Genomic DNA, 16555 nt, shown 5'->3' with positions numbered 1-16555 from the left:
TTTATTTTTAACATCCTTTTTTCCAGCTCTGAGTTTTAGGATGCCCCATGCTGTCAGTCTAGGCAGCACAATTTGATTTCCCTTTTTTCTTTTTATTCCTGTTGTTCTTTTTTTTCTTCTGCCCCCCAAAGGTATAATTTGGAAAAGCTAATTAAAGGTCCTCAACTCCTTTTAATTCTGCAGTAGTGCAAGAAGAGTGCTGAGAGGTATATAGAGTACAGACATGTCATAATTTGAGAATGTAATACATTTCTTAAATAAAGCTGCTATGATATCCTGCTGGAGGTTCTTGGTTCGTTTTATTCTGTTCACCCTAATGTTGCAGTGACTTCACTGTATCAAGATGCGGTGCTTTGGATTCAACTTTCTCTTAAGAAAAAGCATACTTTCTCCACAACCGTCCAACAGGGCAAAACTGTCAGGCACAATATTAATATCAAACATGTTAATAATGTTTGAAGTATGACTTTAATATGAATAATGTAAGCAGAGACCTAAAAGGCATCCCTTTCAGATGCCTCATTTGTGCTGAGTATTGAGTGTACTTGAGTATAATGTTGCAGACATCACACTATCTGCTATTCATGACCTGCTTTGAGAAGACGCTTTCCAGTTAAGACAGTGATTCAAAACATGTAATAATTGGTCTTACAAGTGAGTGTAAACAGGATTCAGTGCGGTATGATTCTGTACATGGCGTATTAAAAAGGGGCACATCCCTTTGTCTATCCCCTTGTTCATCTCATTTTCTACACACCACCCCCACCTCTCACAGACCTTTGTTTACAGACCAGTTCAAACCTGCTACTCCCCCTTATCAGCAACACCCTGCAAGGACAGCCCCCAGGTCACCATTTGCTCTCTGATCTGTCCCTATCCATTGGCCACCAGTGGGAAGAAGTTTAGACAATATAAAAGTTGTGGGGACCTTCCCCACTTCAGTGCTGTACCAATTTGGGGATAACCAAACTCCTGGGGACAGGTTGTGTTGTTGTGTGTGTCTGTGTCAATGTAAGTGTCTTGCCTGTTGTAAAACTGGCTATAGTACAATTGTCTGCTGAGAAAGGGGGTTGATATGCTTCCTTGTTGAATGTATATTACATGTGCACTCTAATTACCATTGTATTCGTCTGTTATTTGTACCGAAACAAAGTGTTTATTTTTAGAAGACAACGCGTTAGCATCGCTCATTGTTTTTAAAATAGACTACACTGTTGCAGAGCAAATGGCAGACGAAATGGTTATTCTACCATCAGCCCAGCTAGCTGGTGTCATGGATTCCTTTACATGCATGCGGTGCAATGTAATAATGGTACACATATGGGACCTCATGCGGTCACAGACAGAACCGTGTCCCACTGTTAGCCTTGTCGAATTAATTACATCAGTGATTGTATTTATCTAATTATTTTTCCTGCTCATTTCCCATTTCCTTGCAGGACACCACACACACACACACGTCCCTTAAATAAAGCTCTGAACTGGAACCCTGACTCCTGTGTTCTGACCAACACACCACTGCAACAGCTCTCCTGAACCTAGTGCACGGGTGAATCTGCCCCTCAGTTTCTTTCTTTTTTTTTTTTTTAACATATTTTATTGTAATTTGCAAAACATAAAACAAACAAATGACAGCACATAGCACTACAGTATATCATGAGTTTTTTGGGAAGGAAAAAAAACATTTGGCAATTTACAAAGTATAAATTCAAATTATACAAGTGCTGTGACAATTATACACTTTTCGGCCAATGGGTGTTACAAAAGGGAGAGAAACGAATACATAGAGAAAATTACAAAAAAATCTATAGGTTACTGAGCCTGCACTACAACACTACCTCACCCATCCTGGGGGGCAAATGGAGGTTGCCAAACAAACTTTGGATGCCCACTACATACAAGGTCAGCAATGTTATCTGGGAGGTAGTTGAGAAACGGCTGCCATAGTCTGTCAAAAGTTGCCTCATTCCCTTTCAGAGTTGAGCTCAATTGTTCCATAGGTATAACTTTGAATATCTCTCCAAGCTACTGGTTTATAGTAGGAGGTCTGGGCTTACTCCACTGGAATAGTATGCATCTCCTTGCCAGTAAAAGAAGCTTGTTCAAAAGTCTATGCTGTGTCGTTGTCACAGGGAAACCTTTGTCTAAAGCATTCAACAGAAACATTCTTGGTTCTATTTTTATATCCTCTTTGAAAATTTTACTGAGTTCCCTTGACATATTTTCCCAGTATGAAGATACTGTATTAGAGGACACTGCCAAAAACAATGAAAGTAGGATCCCACCTCCTTTCTACATTTAACACAAAGAGGAGGGATCTTTGGATCGACAGTGTTAAGAAACTGAGGTGTGCACTGTAACCTATGAAGGATCCTATACTGACTCTCTGTTAGCCTATTGCACAAGAGGGTTTTCCCTATGGACTTAACAGCATCAGACCATGATCATCCCCCAGCTCAGATTCCAGGTCTCTCTCTCATATACCTTTAATTTTATCTGTACTGAATGAATTACGGGACTGTAATTTTATCATAGACATGAGATAAGAGGTTCTTATTGCTCTGATGCTGTAACAACAATGTATCTATGGTGTCAGCCTCAATCAGGTCACCCCCCCCCCGGTAATGATACAATAGTCTCAAGAACTTCCTCTTCTGTAACAGGGTGGCATAGGATACCTCTGCTCTCATCAGTCAGGGTGGGTAGGTTTGAACGGTCCAGAGATCTTAGTGTATCCTCAATGGTATTATGGCATTCTGAAGAATATAAATTCTGGTAAAAATCTTTCATAAATTCTGACCATATGTTTAGTTTAAATTGTTTCACCCCCTGCTGAGAAGGAATTAGAGATGCACCGATCCACTTTTTTTTCAGTTCCGATGTGATTCTGATACCTGAATCTGGATATCTGCCGATACCAATACTGATACCAGAGCTCTTTTTTCTTGAATATTATTATCATTATTATTATTATTATTGTTGTTGTTGTTGGTGGTATTAAGGTTACATAAGGCTGTAGTACACCACACAGCATTTCTTATTAAAAGAGCAAAAAATATACAAAAATGCATTAAATTTAAATGTGTTCCAAAGCAATTTATTTGAACTCTAGTTTAAGTAGGCTTCACATACAAACAGGTGTAGGAGTGCAAATTGCTATGGGAACTCCTTTAATGTTTTGAAAAACTTGAACAAATCAAGAGCACAGCAATGCAATATCAACTACTAGTAGGCTATGCACGAACCATTTGGAGTTGCCAAACTGGCAACTCCAAGGCAATCCACTGCTTTTATTACATTACTGGCATTGTCTCTTAAAATGACATGGACTTTCCTCTTCTCAATTTTCCATGCATTTAACATCTCCCCCGTTGCTGTAGTGATGGACTCTCCTGTGTGTGAGCCATGAAACTGCTTAGCCTGCAGCACTGCTTTTTGCAAAGTAAAACTTGAGTCTATCCACTGTGCTGTCAGACTTAGACAACACAGAAACTGCCACCTGAAGGTAGTGCAGTCATTCATTTGCACAGTAGGAAAATGTTGTGGAAAAGATGGCAAATAGGAAATTGATAAATAGAAAGACTGAATATGAAAGTCATGCACTGATTGTGATGTATCATGAAAAACCAAATGATTAATCAATCGCATTACTGCATTACAGAACCCCCAGTTCAGACCTTCACTTTCAGGACTAAATGACACATCATACATGGAATATCAAACATTTTATTTTCAAATATAAATACCTAGACAAAGACACAAAATGACAGCTGCAGTAATTAAAGTACAAAAAGCTTACAAATACTTTGTACAAGTATGTTTTCAGCACATGACTGGCCATTAGGCTGCAACAGATTATACTTTGTTTTCCTATGTTGAAAACCACTTTGTTAAGCTGTTCAGATGTCAATGCCCTGACATTTGAGCGGGAAAACACCAGATTGAGTGCTTTAAATATCAGTTGTGTATCTGTTTCTAAGCATTTCAAGTGTGGCTCTGCTCCCCTGAATGTGAATGCCAGAGAGGTTATTCCTGCTTTCAAGTGAGAAATGAGCATTTTGCAAGAAGGTCTTACTGGTAAGTGAAATAGGTTTTTTTGCATTTCACAGTGAATGTGGAGTTGAAGAAAATCTCAAGAACAGTCCATTATTGACCATCGTTGTCACTGGAGACATCCTGCTTTTCTCCATTTGTTGCCCCCTTGGATGCAGGTTCGAAGAGGGAGGGGTAGAATGCTGACCTCTCACACCTGATCATTTCCTTAATCTGTGGGGTGGGGTGCGGGGGGCAGAGGCCTTTGAGCTCCTGGCCATCGCTGTTGTGTCTGGCATTAACCCCTGATCCCCCAGCCCACATTCCAGACTGCCGCTTCCAGGCATAGCGAGGCTGTCCCTCTTTTCTAGAGGAGACTGTCCCATGTTAACATTCAGCTTGGTGCACCTTTCCCTTTGGCCACAGGCCCAATACAGACCAAATAGAAGCACAGACTAACAATTTACAGACAATTTACAGAGTTCAGAGTTAGGAGCTGGGATCCTGGTGGATCTCTCCTGGCTTGGTATCTGAGATTCTACGTGACCAGACCTGAGTAAGGGGGGGATGAACTCTACAGCGGAGACCCTCAGGTTAGCAAACTGCTGCAGGGCAAAGACAGACTGCTTTTTTGTGTCTGTGAAGAGTATCAGTCTGATAGAGAGAGACAACTACATCAGCACATATGAAACAAAGACTGATAGCTCTATCTGGACACAACACTGCGCCACGGAGCAGTGAGGAGCGAGTCTGCACATACAGTGCCTGTACTTTTCTGAAGTAAGGGGTACTACCTTCTAAAGTCATGCAAGGACACAGAAGGGGATGTATGTGGAGCCAGGACTGACTGAGGGCAAAGGGGAGCACACCCCTATCCTTGGAGGAGGCTTTTCTGCGAGTTAAAACCATTCTGGCTGGTATCCTCCTCGTCCTGCACAGGTGACCCTGGAAGAATGGAGAGGTTTCCATTACTTTGCGACCGCATCCTTTTTTCCTGCGTTCACAATGGAGCCGAGCCAAGTTGAAGATGCACAAATGAAAAGTGCACTACATTTTAAAGGGAAATCCTTTCCTGAAGCCTCCTGTCACATGGTTTTTGCCATCTGTCAGCAATCCAAGAATATCTGTGAAGGGAACCCAGGCCCTACAGCACTGGCTAAAGCTGGGCTGAATCAGCAGAGCCAACCCTACAGTAACAAGAGCTGACCCTATGTACCAAAGGAGCCAGCTCCAGTTGCCCTGGCAATGGGGCACAGCTGTCTGCTCCATAGCCACAGCAAGAGCCTCCCGTATCTCACTCAGTCACACTGGCCTGTTCACACACCAGTGTCTGTTGATGTGTATCGGCATATGTGTCTGTGCATGAATGTGGGGGTGTTAGTATGTGTGGACATGTGTGTCAGTGTGTGTGACTTTGAGGGTGTGTGTGAGGGTATATGTGAATGTAAGTGTGAGAGTGTGAGAGTATGAGTGTGAGAGTATTAGTGTGTGTGCAGCATGTGAGGCGAGCGGCTCTCTCCCTTACCATAGCCGTTGGTGACCACATCGCGGGTACAGATCTCGTTGGCCAGCCGCTCAAAGTACTCGGGTAGGTCGGCGTACTCATTGCCATAGGAGATAACCTTGATGCCCTTGTCCAGCATGTTGTCACGCAGCTTCTTGAACTCGCCCACGTCCTCGCGCCGCACCAGCATGAAGTGCTCCAGGTCCGACTTGTGCTTGACCGCCTCCAGGAACAGTGCCTGGAAGGTAGTGTCATCCACCGTGCGTCCACAGCCCAGGAACACAAATGACTTGGTCTCATACAGTTTCTGGATCTCCCTCTGCAGAACAGGCACACACACACACACACACACACACACACACGTGCACACACGCGCACACACATACACATACACATACACACACACACACACAGGTGCAGGCACGCGCACACATGCGCGTGTACATGCGTCAGGTGTCGTCTTTACTCACATTACTGTAACAAGGACCAAGGGCTATAGCTTAGCAAATACTTCAAGCTTAAAATCAATTTTAACCATTTCTGGACAAAAAAAGTTATTGTTGAAAACAGAACCCCAGTTTGGCACATCCAACCAATCACTTTCCTCGAGTTTGATTTCCTTATTGCACCACCCTGGGAGCTTTTCTAATTACACACTTTCAGCAGGTACTTTATTTTGTATGTTTGTGAAAGGTTTCAAAGTAGCATTATGGGTAAGTTCTTCAGCACCGGTCAAAGGACAGTGAGATGAAGTTGCGAAGACCAAAGGTGGCCACCTGGCTGAACGCACCATGACCTCAGTGTTCCTCAGAACGTTCTGGTAGCCTGCAGGGTGCAGCACGATGCCGCTGGGGTTGGTGTAGACGCCGTGGATGTGTAACACACTCAGCCGTCTCTTCTCCTGGGCCCACTCCAGCACCTGCACACATACACACACAAGCCCACATACAGATGTACGAAAGCAAACAGCAACACACACACACACACACACAGAGGGACATGTTTCACAGGCCATCACTCCTGGTCTGGTTCACACCAGTTGGGGACAACCTCCTGCTGGATTAGGCTGTTTTTATAGCCACAGATGGGCCAGGTGTGTAAATACTACCTCTTAGGGCTGTTTGGGAGCTGTTTACAGAAGATCCCGATGCTCAATGATGAGGGGAAAAACAGTCTGCTTCAGGCCAAATGGCATGGCTGTTACATCACACCTGAAGCTTCATTTCAAAAAACACTGAAGTGCTGATCCAAAGTGCAGAACATGCCTCTTGTGTGTGAGGAGCAGGAAAGCTGTCAGCGCTATAACTGCTGATCCAAGGTTCTTTTAACAACCAAGTAAAGAACCGCCTTTTACCCTGAATGCTGAAGGCAACTGAGAACTAACACTATTAGTAATGGACCAAATAAGCATACCACAGGCGGAATGAAATCAAGTCTTGGATCCAACCGCAAACCATGTGTTACAGTACACCCCTGGGATGAACTAACAGCTGCTTCAACAGGGCGGATCTCACCTGCACCTTTATATGATCCAGATACACTTCTGCATCTACCCCTTCAGCTCTTAAAACGAGCACAATCACCTCCGTAATCATTTCATAAGACTTTATCCTCTTATCACAAGAAGCTCTTCTTGCTTGTGCACTTTTCAAAGTATTGTTTTTTCATCTTCTAAATAAATAAATAACAGAAATTAAACACACACACACACATATTATATATATAACATAATCTTATGTTATATATTATGTTATATAATCATATTATATATATAACATTACAATGTAATTATTATCATCAATAAGTGTAATAATAATGCCAGTAAGCACTGCAGAGGCAGGCATCTATGCTAAGAGTAACAGCAATAATAAGGCACAGTTGGGAGGCGGTGTTCAGCACCTTCTTTTCGTCGGTCAGGTCGAGCGACTCCAGCTTGGTGCCCTGGTGGGCAGCATAGATCTCCAGCAGGTTGTCAAAGTTGGTGGTGAGGACCAAGGCACCGCTCTCCATCAGCTGCAGGACAGAGCGCAGCAGGTGCTTGCCTGCATGCTCCATCTTGCACTCCAGGTCGTCAAACACTTCGTACAGGCAGTCCTTGAAGAAGGTGGAGCGGACATTGCCCGTGCGCTGGGGGGGGCAGAAACACATCATTTTAACAAGAATCGCAGGCTTCCATCCCCATCTAAAATCCCACCTTTTCACAACATGCCTGACACCTCCCTCCTATCACTGATGTGTACCAGTTGCCGTAAAACTGACTGCGATTTAAATGTAAAAGATAAAAGCCTGGTGGCACCTCAAGCTTTTGCAGTGACATTAGTTAAGTTCTTTGACAGCACTTAATCCCATTGTGGCAATGATTCCCACAATGCTGCCACATTTCAAGGACAGCACTAATGTTAGTACCTGTGCAGCTAATTGCCTAACCCTACTGAATGGACTTTTGTATGTCACTCTGGATAAGAGATTCTGCCAAATGACCAAATGTAAATGTTTACAGTGTGTGCTTGGGACAGACAACCAAGCACATCCTCTACAGTTCATTATCAATTCCTTAATGATTTTTTCAAGAATAAGGAGGACTACTGAGGGCAGTGTGACAAAAAGCTTTCAACTGTCCCCAAAAAGTCTAAAGTGGTTCAGAAATGTTTGTTAATTGTATGAAATTTTTTTAAGATGTGAAACAAATCTTAATGGCGTTTCCAATTATATATATATATATATATTCATTTTCATTGTCCAGTTGTGAATCTGATTGTTGTAGGCCAGCCATTAACCCTTTCACGCATATGGTCACGGTGTGATCTGCAGTTTACCGCATACAGTGTGATTAGAACACTAGATTGAAAAAATTCTAGCAAATCTTAGCTTTGAGGAAACAGCGATTTAATGTTAAAAAGTATATCAAATGCGGTGGTGAAAACCATGAGAAGCATAATAACGCTGATGAAAATTAGCGGTCTACCGATTTTCTGGTCGTTAGATAATCAGGGCCGATATTTGCAAATTTTTGATTATCGGCCATCGGTATATTTTTATCTAAAGTCCGGATATATATATATATATATATATATATATATATATATATATTTCTTTTCACACCGGAAAAAAACATGCTAAAAGCATTCAAATATCGGCCTCAAATATTGGTTGTCATCCTCTGTCATCCTCGGCCTTGAAAAAACCATATCGGTCGACCCCTAATGAAAATATAACAAACCATGTAACGTAACACACGCGCTACATAGCACAAAATAAGTTATGTGCGAAAGGGTTAATTAGTGAGCCACACCTGCCGGGGTGCAGCATGGGGCTCATTTCAGTAGTTTGGCTGTGGCTTGGTAGAAATACGTGACTCTGATTCAGAATGTGCCAGAGGAGGCTCGTCCATTGAGGAAAGGGAGGACCATCCTCCCTAAAATTTAAGAGAAAATAAAATTCCAAGAGAAAAATAAATACAAATACAGATTAATCTGTTAAAATACTGATAATATTACTATTTTAACATTTCAAGGTCACAAAAATCGTTGCCCTGTGTCAAAATACCACAATTGCAAATTACTGTACGGAGGTCTGACCTCCCCAAGCCTCACATTGATGTCCATTATAAATGGTTGTTACCCCAGCGGCTTGTGAGTCCTGGCTTTTAACGTGAGGGTGAATGGCAGTAAAGCCCGATTTATGCTTCTGCATCGAATTGACGGCGTACCCCCACAGAGCCCTCTGCGTCGCCGCATACCCCTCTGCCGTTGCCTGACGTGCAAAAAATTGTAACTTCGTGTCGAGGCGATGCAGACCGTAAGGGCTGTGATTGGTCCACTCAGTACATCATTTCCGGCATTTAGCTTTTCCGGTTTCTCCCTCTCGCTATACTGCCATTTTTAAAGTGCTCGTATCGGAGTTGTTTTCTGCGCGATAACCATGGATCAAGTTGAGGAGAGTACAACAATCAATGAGTTTCGTGATTGACCCTTCAGAAACCACACATCCCCTAGCGTTATGGCGGTGAATTGCACAGCGATGCAGAGCAACGCATTCAACCCCAAAGCAGAACTTCGAAGGGTTCACGACGGCGTCGAAGCAACGGCAGGGGTACGACGAAGCATAAACCAAGCATAAGGGAGGACGAACCTTCCTTTGGGCAGGTCTAGCCAGAGGCTCTGGATTTAGTGCCTAACATCAATGAACCAATCAGCGGAGCTGACTGCGCTGGTGAATACCCAATCAGAGTTTTGAGGGAGGGGGTTATCAATGATATCATGCAAGAATCTTGTCTTGTGTCATTAGTCATACTGCAAGGATAAGAATTGTCATGTTTAGTTGAGAAGTTTTTTCTGGTGGAAGCTAGCTTTGTTGGTTTCTAATAAAACCACAATGGAAACAGCAGACGTTGTCCATGTTTCATTAAATACACTATTTCACTTGTTGGACTACAGTGAGAAGGTTAGGGTCAAAGCAGCAGGGAGACCAGTTCCAAAAAGGGAGATTAAGGTCAGTTTGTTCAATACCACATGGTATGCGAAATACCCATGGCTCACTGGCAGCCTAACAAAAAGCTGTCTGTATTGCTGGCTTTGCCTGCTAATGGGGAAATCTCAAACATGGTATGTTCAGGGATTTAGTGTTATAAAGAATTTGGATAGGGCAACAAAACGCCACGATAAATGTAAAGACCACATTGGTACTGCAGTTAAATTGAAATTGCTGGGCAGGATGCCAAATGATCAAGTTGTGGATGAGCATGTACGGTTGCAAACAGCGCAGCACAGTGCAAAAGTGCATCATAATATAGATACTCTGAAGTGCCTGGATGATGCCACTGCTTATCTGGTAATGCAAGAGTTGGCATTCAGGGGGCATATCGAGGGGGCCAGTTCAGACAACAAGGGAAACTATAGAGAGCTAGCAGAGGTGATTGAACGATATGACGATTTACTTGCAGAGCATTTGCAGTCTTCATTGGTGTTTACCGGCACGTCTAAAACCATCCAAAACGATTTGATTTCTGCAATAGCCACCTCAATTAAAAGCAAAATCGAGCAGGAATTAGACGCGGCTCCATTGTTCTCTTGGCAGATTGATGAAACCACAGACATAAGCTGTCATTCACAGCTCTCAGTCATCGTCAGATATGTAGACCATCAGGGAAATATTCAGGGACGTTTTCTGTGTTTTTTTGATGTGTCAAGTGGGCAAGATGCGCAGTCGTTATTCAAGTTTGTATGTTCTTTTTCAAATGAATGCCCATGTACCCTCAGTAATTAAATAAAAGCTTAAACCTGGCACGTCCCGTTCACTCAAAGACTACAATTTATCAGTTTCAATCAGTATAACAATCAGTTATTAAATTCTAGCAATTTGGCTTTAGGTATATTTTTATTGGCAACTAGTTTTCGTGTCATCTTCAAATTCATTTTTATAGTATATGGTCATGTGAAGGACAGAACACAACTGCAGTCGTGTTAGGTAAAGTACACAATTGTCCTGTTGAGCAAATATGCATTTCTATGAAGCCCATTGCCATGGCAGCTGAAGTACAGGGAAAGCCAGTTATAGAGCTGCCTGGTCTTCAGTGCTGGCCCTTTTGTGTCTGTGCATGGTTAACCGCGTTACTCTGAGCTGAGAGCTCCACCACATCCTGGCAGCCACTCATGGAAAGCAGTGGAGGAGGGCCACTATGAATAGCTTGGAAAGCGCACCCAGGGCGAGCTTAGTGCCACCGATTGCCTGTGTCACACTGGAGATTATGTCTAATTGGTTAACAGAAGGTCCATTTCCACAGGAAGGAAGTTATCTCCCAAAACACTCGCCCCTTTATTTCCCTCCATCCATGCAAGCAACGGTGTGATCCTTTTGGCTGAGTGGGGGTGTAAACCCGAACTGAACGTGGGTAACATTCCCCAAGTCTAAATCATGGATCTGACCCACAGCAACCAGCCGCCAGAGAAGTGCCTGGCTACACCCGCCTCTATGATGAGGCATGGCTTTCTTCCTGTTCTTCCTGTCTGGTATCAAGAAGATGTTTTGGATTATGTCTGGATGTTGCAGGAAGATTTGTCATTACAACCGGGATTAAAAGGGGTGTGACCTTACAGGGTGACAAGAAGACACACTAAAGTTAGAGTCCAAAGGAAGAATGTGATGTGAGTGTGTGTGTGTGAATGTGATGCTCAAGATGGCGGCGCGTACGGACGCAGCGGCTCAAGGCTCTCTACTACAGCGCACTCTTTTGTGTTTTTACTCGTTGCTTGTCTTGTTTTGTCACGGAAACTTAACCTACAGTCGTCAGGAATTGATAGGCATTGGACTTCAGCTTAACACTGAAGTCACAAGTGCCTTCACACGGACTCATAACATCCCACTGGAGTTAGCGAGACCGCCGGGAGCTCCGTGGATCGTTGCTGGGCCCAGCAGGCAACGGAGGCAGCGCAGAGAGAGGAAGCAAAAGCGGGGATGCAGAGCCGGACTGCTAGCTCAACTAAGGAAGCAACCGCACAATCCTCCGCTACCATCTATTTTCCTCACAAACGCCAGATCCCTCGCAAGCAAAATGGATGAGTTACAGTCACAGATAGCCTACAACTGCCTCATCCGTGAGTATTGTCTGTTGATTGTGATGGAATCCTGGCTGCACTCGCAAATCCCAGACGCTACGGTGGAGCTAGGTAAACGCTCCATGCCCCACGCCCCACGACCGGAACAAAGCCTCCGGTAAGAGCAAAGGGGGGGGACTCTGTGTTTACGTGCTTGAGGGCTGGTGTTCTAACAGCAAAATAATAGACAGCCACTGCTCACCGGACCTAGAGGCCATGTCTGTCCAGTGCAGACCGTTCTATCTGCCACGGGAGCTAACTGTAGTCATCGTTACCGCTGTCTATATCCCGCCGGATGCTAACGTTAGCACGGCGCTCGGACATCTTCAACACATCGTTAACAAACAACAGAGGACTCATCCCGACGGCGTCCACATAATGGCCAGGGATTTCAACCAAGCATGCTTAAAGACTGTGCTCCCCAAACTCCACCAGCATGTCAAGTGTTCTACTAGGGGAGAAAATACACTTGATCGTGTCTATACTAACATTAAGCATGCTTACAGAGCGACGCCCCTCCCCCACCTAGGACAATCCGACCATCTCTCTCTGCTCCTCATTCCGGCCTACACCCCCCTCCGAAAACAAACAAAACCGAGCACACAAACCATCAGAACCTGGCCTGAAAATGCTCTCTCTCAGCTACAGGACTGTTTTGCTTGTACAGAATGAGGCATCTTTGAACAGCAGGACCTAGAGGCATACACAGAGACTGTGCTTTTCTACATAAAGAGCTGCGTAGAAAATGTCACAGTGGACAAACGCATCCGGGTTTTTCCAAACAGGAAACTCTGGATGACGAATGAAGTCCAGACTCTGATCAGAGCTCGTAACTCTGCCTTCAGAACAGGAGACAGGTCACTGTACAGCATTACCAGAAACAACCTGAGAAGAGGCATCCAACATGCCAAGGAGGTCTACAGGAGGAAGATGGAGGGCTACCTCATGGACAACAACCCTCGGCAGATGTGGAGGGGCATCCAGGCCATAACCAACTACAAAGGCCAGAGCCCAACGACCACCGGCAGAAGCAGCACGCTGGCAGAGGAGCTGAACAGCTTCTTTGCCCGCTTTGAGACCACCACACACCTGCACTCACTGCAACCCCACAACTCCAGCACCCCCCCTCTCTCTCTCCAGGAGCATGAGGTGAGGACACTGAGAGCAGTGAACCCCAGGAAAGCTGCTGGACCTGACGGCATCCCGGGGACTGTGGTCAAGGCATGCGCAGACCAGCTGGCAGGGATCCTCACCAAGCTGTTCAACCTCTCCCTGACGCATGCCACTGTCCCTTCATGTCTGAAGGCCGCCACCATCATCCTCATTCCTAAAAAACCTGCCATAGACAGTCTCAGTGACTACAGACCCATAGCCCTCACGTCTGTAGTCATGAAGTGTTTTGAGCGGCTAGTCTCTCAGCACATCAGAGACTGCCTCCCTCCCTCCTTCGACCCCCACCAGTTCGCTTATAGAGCGAACCAATCTACAGAGGATGCCATCGCCATAACACTTCACAGAGCGCTGAGTCATCTGGAGAACCGGAAGAGCTATGTGAGGATGCTCTTCGTGGATTACAGCTCAGCGTTTAACACAATCATCCCGGACATATTAGTTACCAAACTGTTCAAACTGCAGGTCCCCCTCCCCACCTGCACCTGGATCAAACATTTTCTCACAAACCGCCCACACCGCCCACCTCTGTCAGACTTGGCCCCCACCTCTCCTCCACGCTCATACTCAGCACTGGTTCTCCTCAGGGCTGCGTGCTGAGCCCCCTACTGTACGCCCTGTACACTTACGACTGCGCTCCGTCCCACCCAACCAACGCCATCATTAAGTTTGCGGACGACACCACCGTGGTTGGGCTCATCTCCGATGGGGATGAGATGGCATACAGGGCTGAGATAGGGAAACTGTCTGTGTGGTGCTCAGAAAATAACCTGTCACTGAATGTCCTTAAAACAAAAGAACTTATCATGGACTTCAGGAAACACAGACAAGTCCACGCCCCTCTCCTCATAAATGGAGAACGTGTGGAAACTGTCACCACCTTCAGGTTTCTGCAGGTCTCTGCAGATCTCTCCTGGACATCCAACACCAAGGCCTTAGCGAAGAAGGCTCAGCAGCGGCTGCACTTCCTGCGTGTCCTCAGGAAGAACAACCTGGAGAAGAAGCTGCTGCTGGCCTTCTATCACTCCTCTGTGGAGAGCATATTAACATACTCTCTGGGGATGTGGTACGCAGGCTCCACAGCTGAGGACAGGAAGGCTGTGCGGAGGGTTAACACCGCCCAAAAAATTATCGGCTGCCCTCTGCCCTCCCTGGATGACATATCCAGATCCCGCTGCCTCAGTAAAATTAAGGCCATCACAGGAGACCCCTCACATCCCGCCTATCACCTGTTTGACCTGTTGCCCTCCGGACGGCGCTTCAGGTCAATCAAGTCCCACACCACCAGACTAACAAATAGCTTCTTCCCCTGGGCCATACGGACTGCTAACAAACACTGACACCCCCCCCAACCCTCTACCTCAATACAACTGTGCAATTCCACTGTGCACTTTAAGTAGTTTTTAAAAAGGCCATATTAATGCACAAGTTTTTCTTTATATTTCTTTTCATTTACAACGTGTCTTCTTTTTAAATTTGTAAATTTGTATTTTACTGTATTTATTGTATTTTATTGTATATTTTGTATATATATATATATATATTTTTTTTTTTTCCTATGTCGTGTGCCTTATTTGTATTGTGTTTACATAAATGTTCCTCAGTGCGCTGCTGTTGCAGACCACCCACAATTTCGTTGCACCCCCACCGTGCAATGACAATAAAGTCTATTCTGATTCTGATTCTGAAGAAGCATACCATGAAAAAAACACACATTGGAAGGATTAATAATAATAATAATAGTTTGACTTTATTGTCCACAAATGTGGAAATTTGTCTTTGGCTCCACAGGTAGTTGTTAAAAATACAGACACAATAAATACAATAAAACACAGTTAATAAAGAGTACACATACACGAAACAGACAGCAGTATAAATAAATATGGATTCCATATGAGTAGCCTATTGTGAGTTAAGCAGTGTTACTGCACTTGGTATGAATGCTCTATTTCATTCAAATGTTTTTTTTTTGGTTTTGTTTTGTGGGGTAACTTTACCATGAAAGAAAAATTCAGTAGGTTGTTAAAATCCTTTCCTTAACTGCTGTAAATATCTGCCTGGAAAAAAGCTCTCATCTCCCTATGAATAAGACCACAAACCAAGATAAACCTACTCCAGACTGTCCAACTGTCATGCAATGCCCAGAATCCATTGCTTTACCTCTCCACAATTGTGTCAAATGGCATTATGCAAATTTCTCTTTTGTTGCTGCTGCTCAAAATCATTTCTTTAGTTATAAATCAAGCGTCTATTCATAACAGATGGGGGAATATCAGTGTCAGAACCTAAGAAAACATGCTATTTGATTTTTTTTCCAGTTTCACTGGTTTTAAAGCTAACCAATCCACCCAACTGCCTTTAAAAAACTGCAGAGAATGTTAGATTCCTTATAAAGAAATAGGACGAAGAGATGCCTCATTCGATATTTAAAATCTTTGTTATCATGTATAAGTGCCATTACTTTACAGTGCAATAGGTACATACAGCAAATGAACATGCTGGAACATTTCAGGGAAGGTCTATAAATTAGGAGTGCCTGTTCAGGATGACAGCCTGGAACGCATCCCTGCCCTTCACCTGGGTATATTCTGAATGTGTCTGCAGGGCTAAGGGAACACACCCTCGTTTTCTGCAGATCATCCTTGGCATGAATAGATTTAGGTCACAAACATTCCTCCCAGCTCTGTTTTCCTGTGGTGAGGCTTAACTCCACAGAGTGGTGTGGAATTCGGTGGAGATTAGCCTCGTTATTTCACATTACTTTGTCTAGAAAAGGATTGGGACAGCCAGCTTGTAGAGGACATTGCAACTTTGAGATCTGCTTTTGGCCAAGTCAGGGGAAAAAAGCAACCTTTAGAACAGTTTAAGCCTTTGTAAACTTACTGCAACACACCACCATGTCCCTTCAAACAGCAAATCAAGATTTTGACTGTCTATTTCTATATGGATGGTAATATTGTGCAAAGCACAAAAGTTCACTCTGAGTTCATGTCCCTTTCTACCACAATCACAGAGTCACAGAGGAATTATGAGGAAACCGCATGAGCAAAAAGTCTACAGAATGACAAATTCTCTGCATGTTGCTTCATATTTTGCTCCTGCTGCAAGCTCTTCACAGCAAAACATCCTGCCATATTACATGAAGCTCTGAGTTAGTCTGTGAAGCTGTTGCAAGTTTCTGATAAAAACAAGGGTTGTGTAGTGTAAGCAATGACAATGAAAATGGAACATGAAGAGATAAAGATTATGTCTTTAA

General features: G+C 44.1%; 1 protein-coding gene across 1 annotated transcript in view; it reads right to left on the bottom strand.

Annotated features, from left to right (window-relative positions):
• Positions 1-3842: 3842 nt before the first annotated feature.
• LOC118783513 (protein FAM118B-like) overlaps positions 3843-16555 on the bottom strand; it is a 29290-nt gene continuing 16577 nt past the window's right edge. Inside the window, exons 4-7 of the mRNA XM_036537422.1 lie at positions 7436-7663; positions 6327-6455; positions 5558-5855; positions 3843-4977 (exon numbers count right to left, since the gene is read on the bottom strand). Coding sequence (XP_036393315.1) covers positions 4904-4977; positions 5558-5855; positions 6327-6455; positions 7436-7663 — 729 coding nt within the window. The 3' untranslated portion in view covers positions 3843-4903. The remainder of the gene's footprint in view (positions 4978-5557; positions 5856-6326; positions 6456-7435; positions 7664-16555) is intronic.

This window comes from Megalops cyprinoides, chromosome 9 (assembly GCF_013368585.1).
Source record: "Megalops cyprinoides isolate fMegCyp1 chromosome 9, fMegCyp1.pri, whole genome shotgun sequence".
In the NCBI taxonomy this organism is placed as follows: domain Eukaryota; kingdom Metazoa; phylum Chordata; class Actinopteri; order Elopiformes; family Megalopidae; genus Megalops; species Megalops cyprinoides.
Note: the sequence above shows the minus strand (reverse complement) of the source record. Positions and strands in the feature narration are given on the sequence as shown.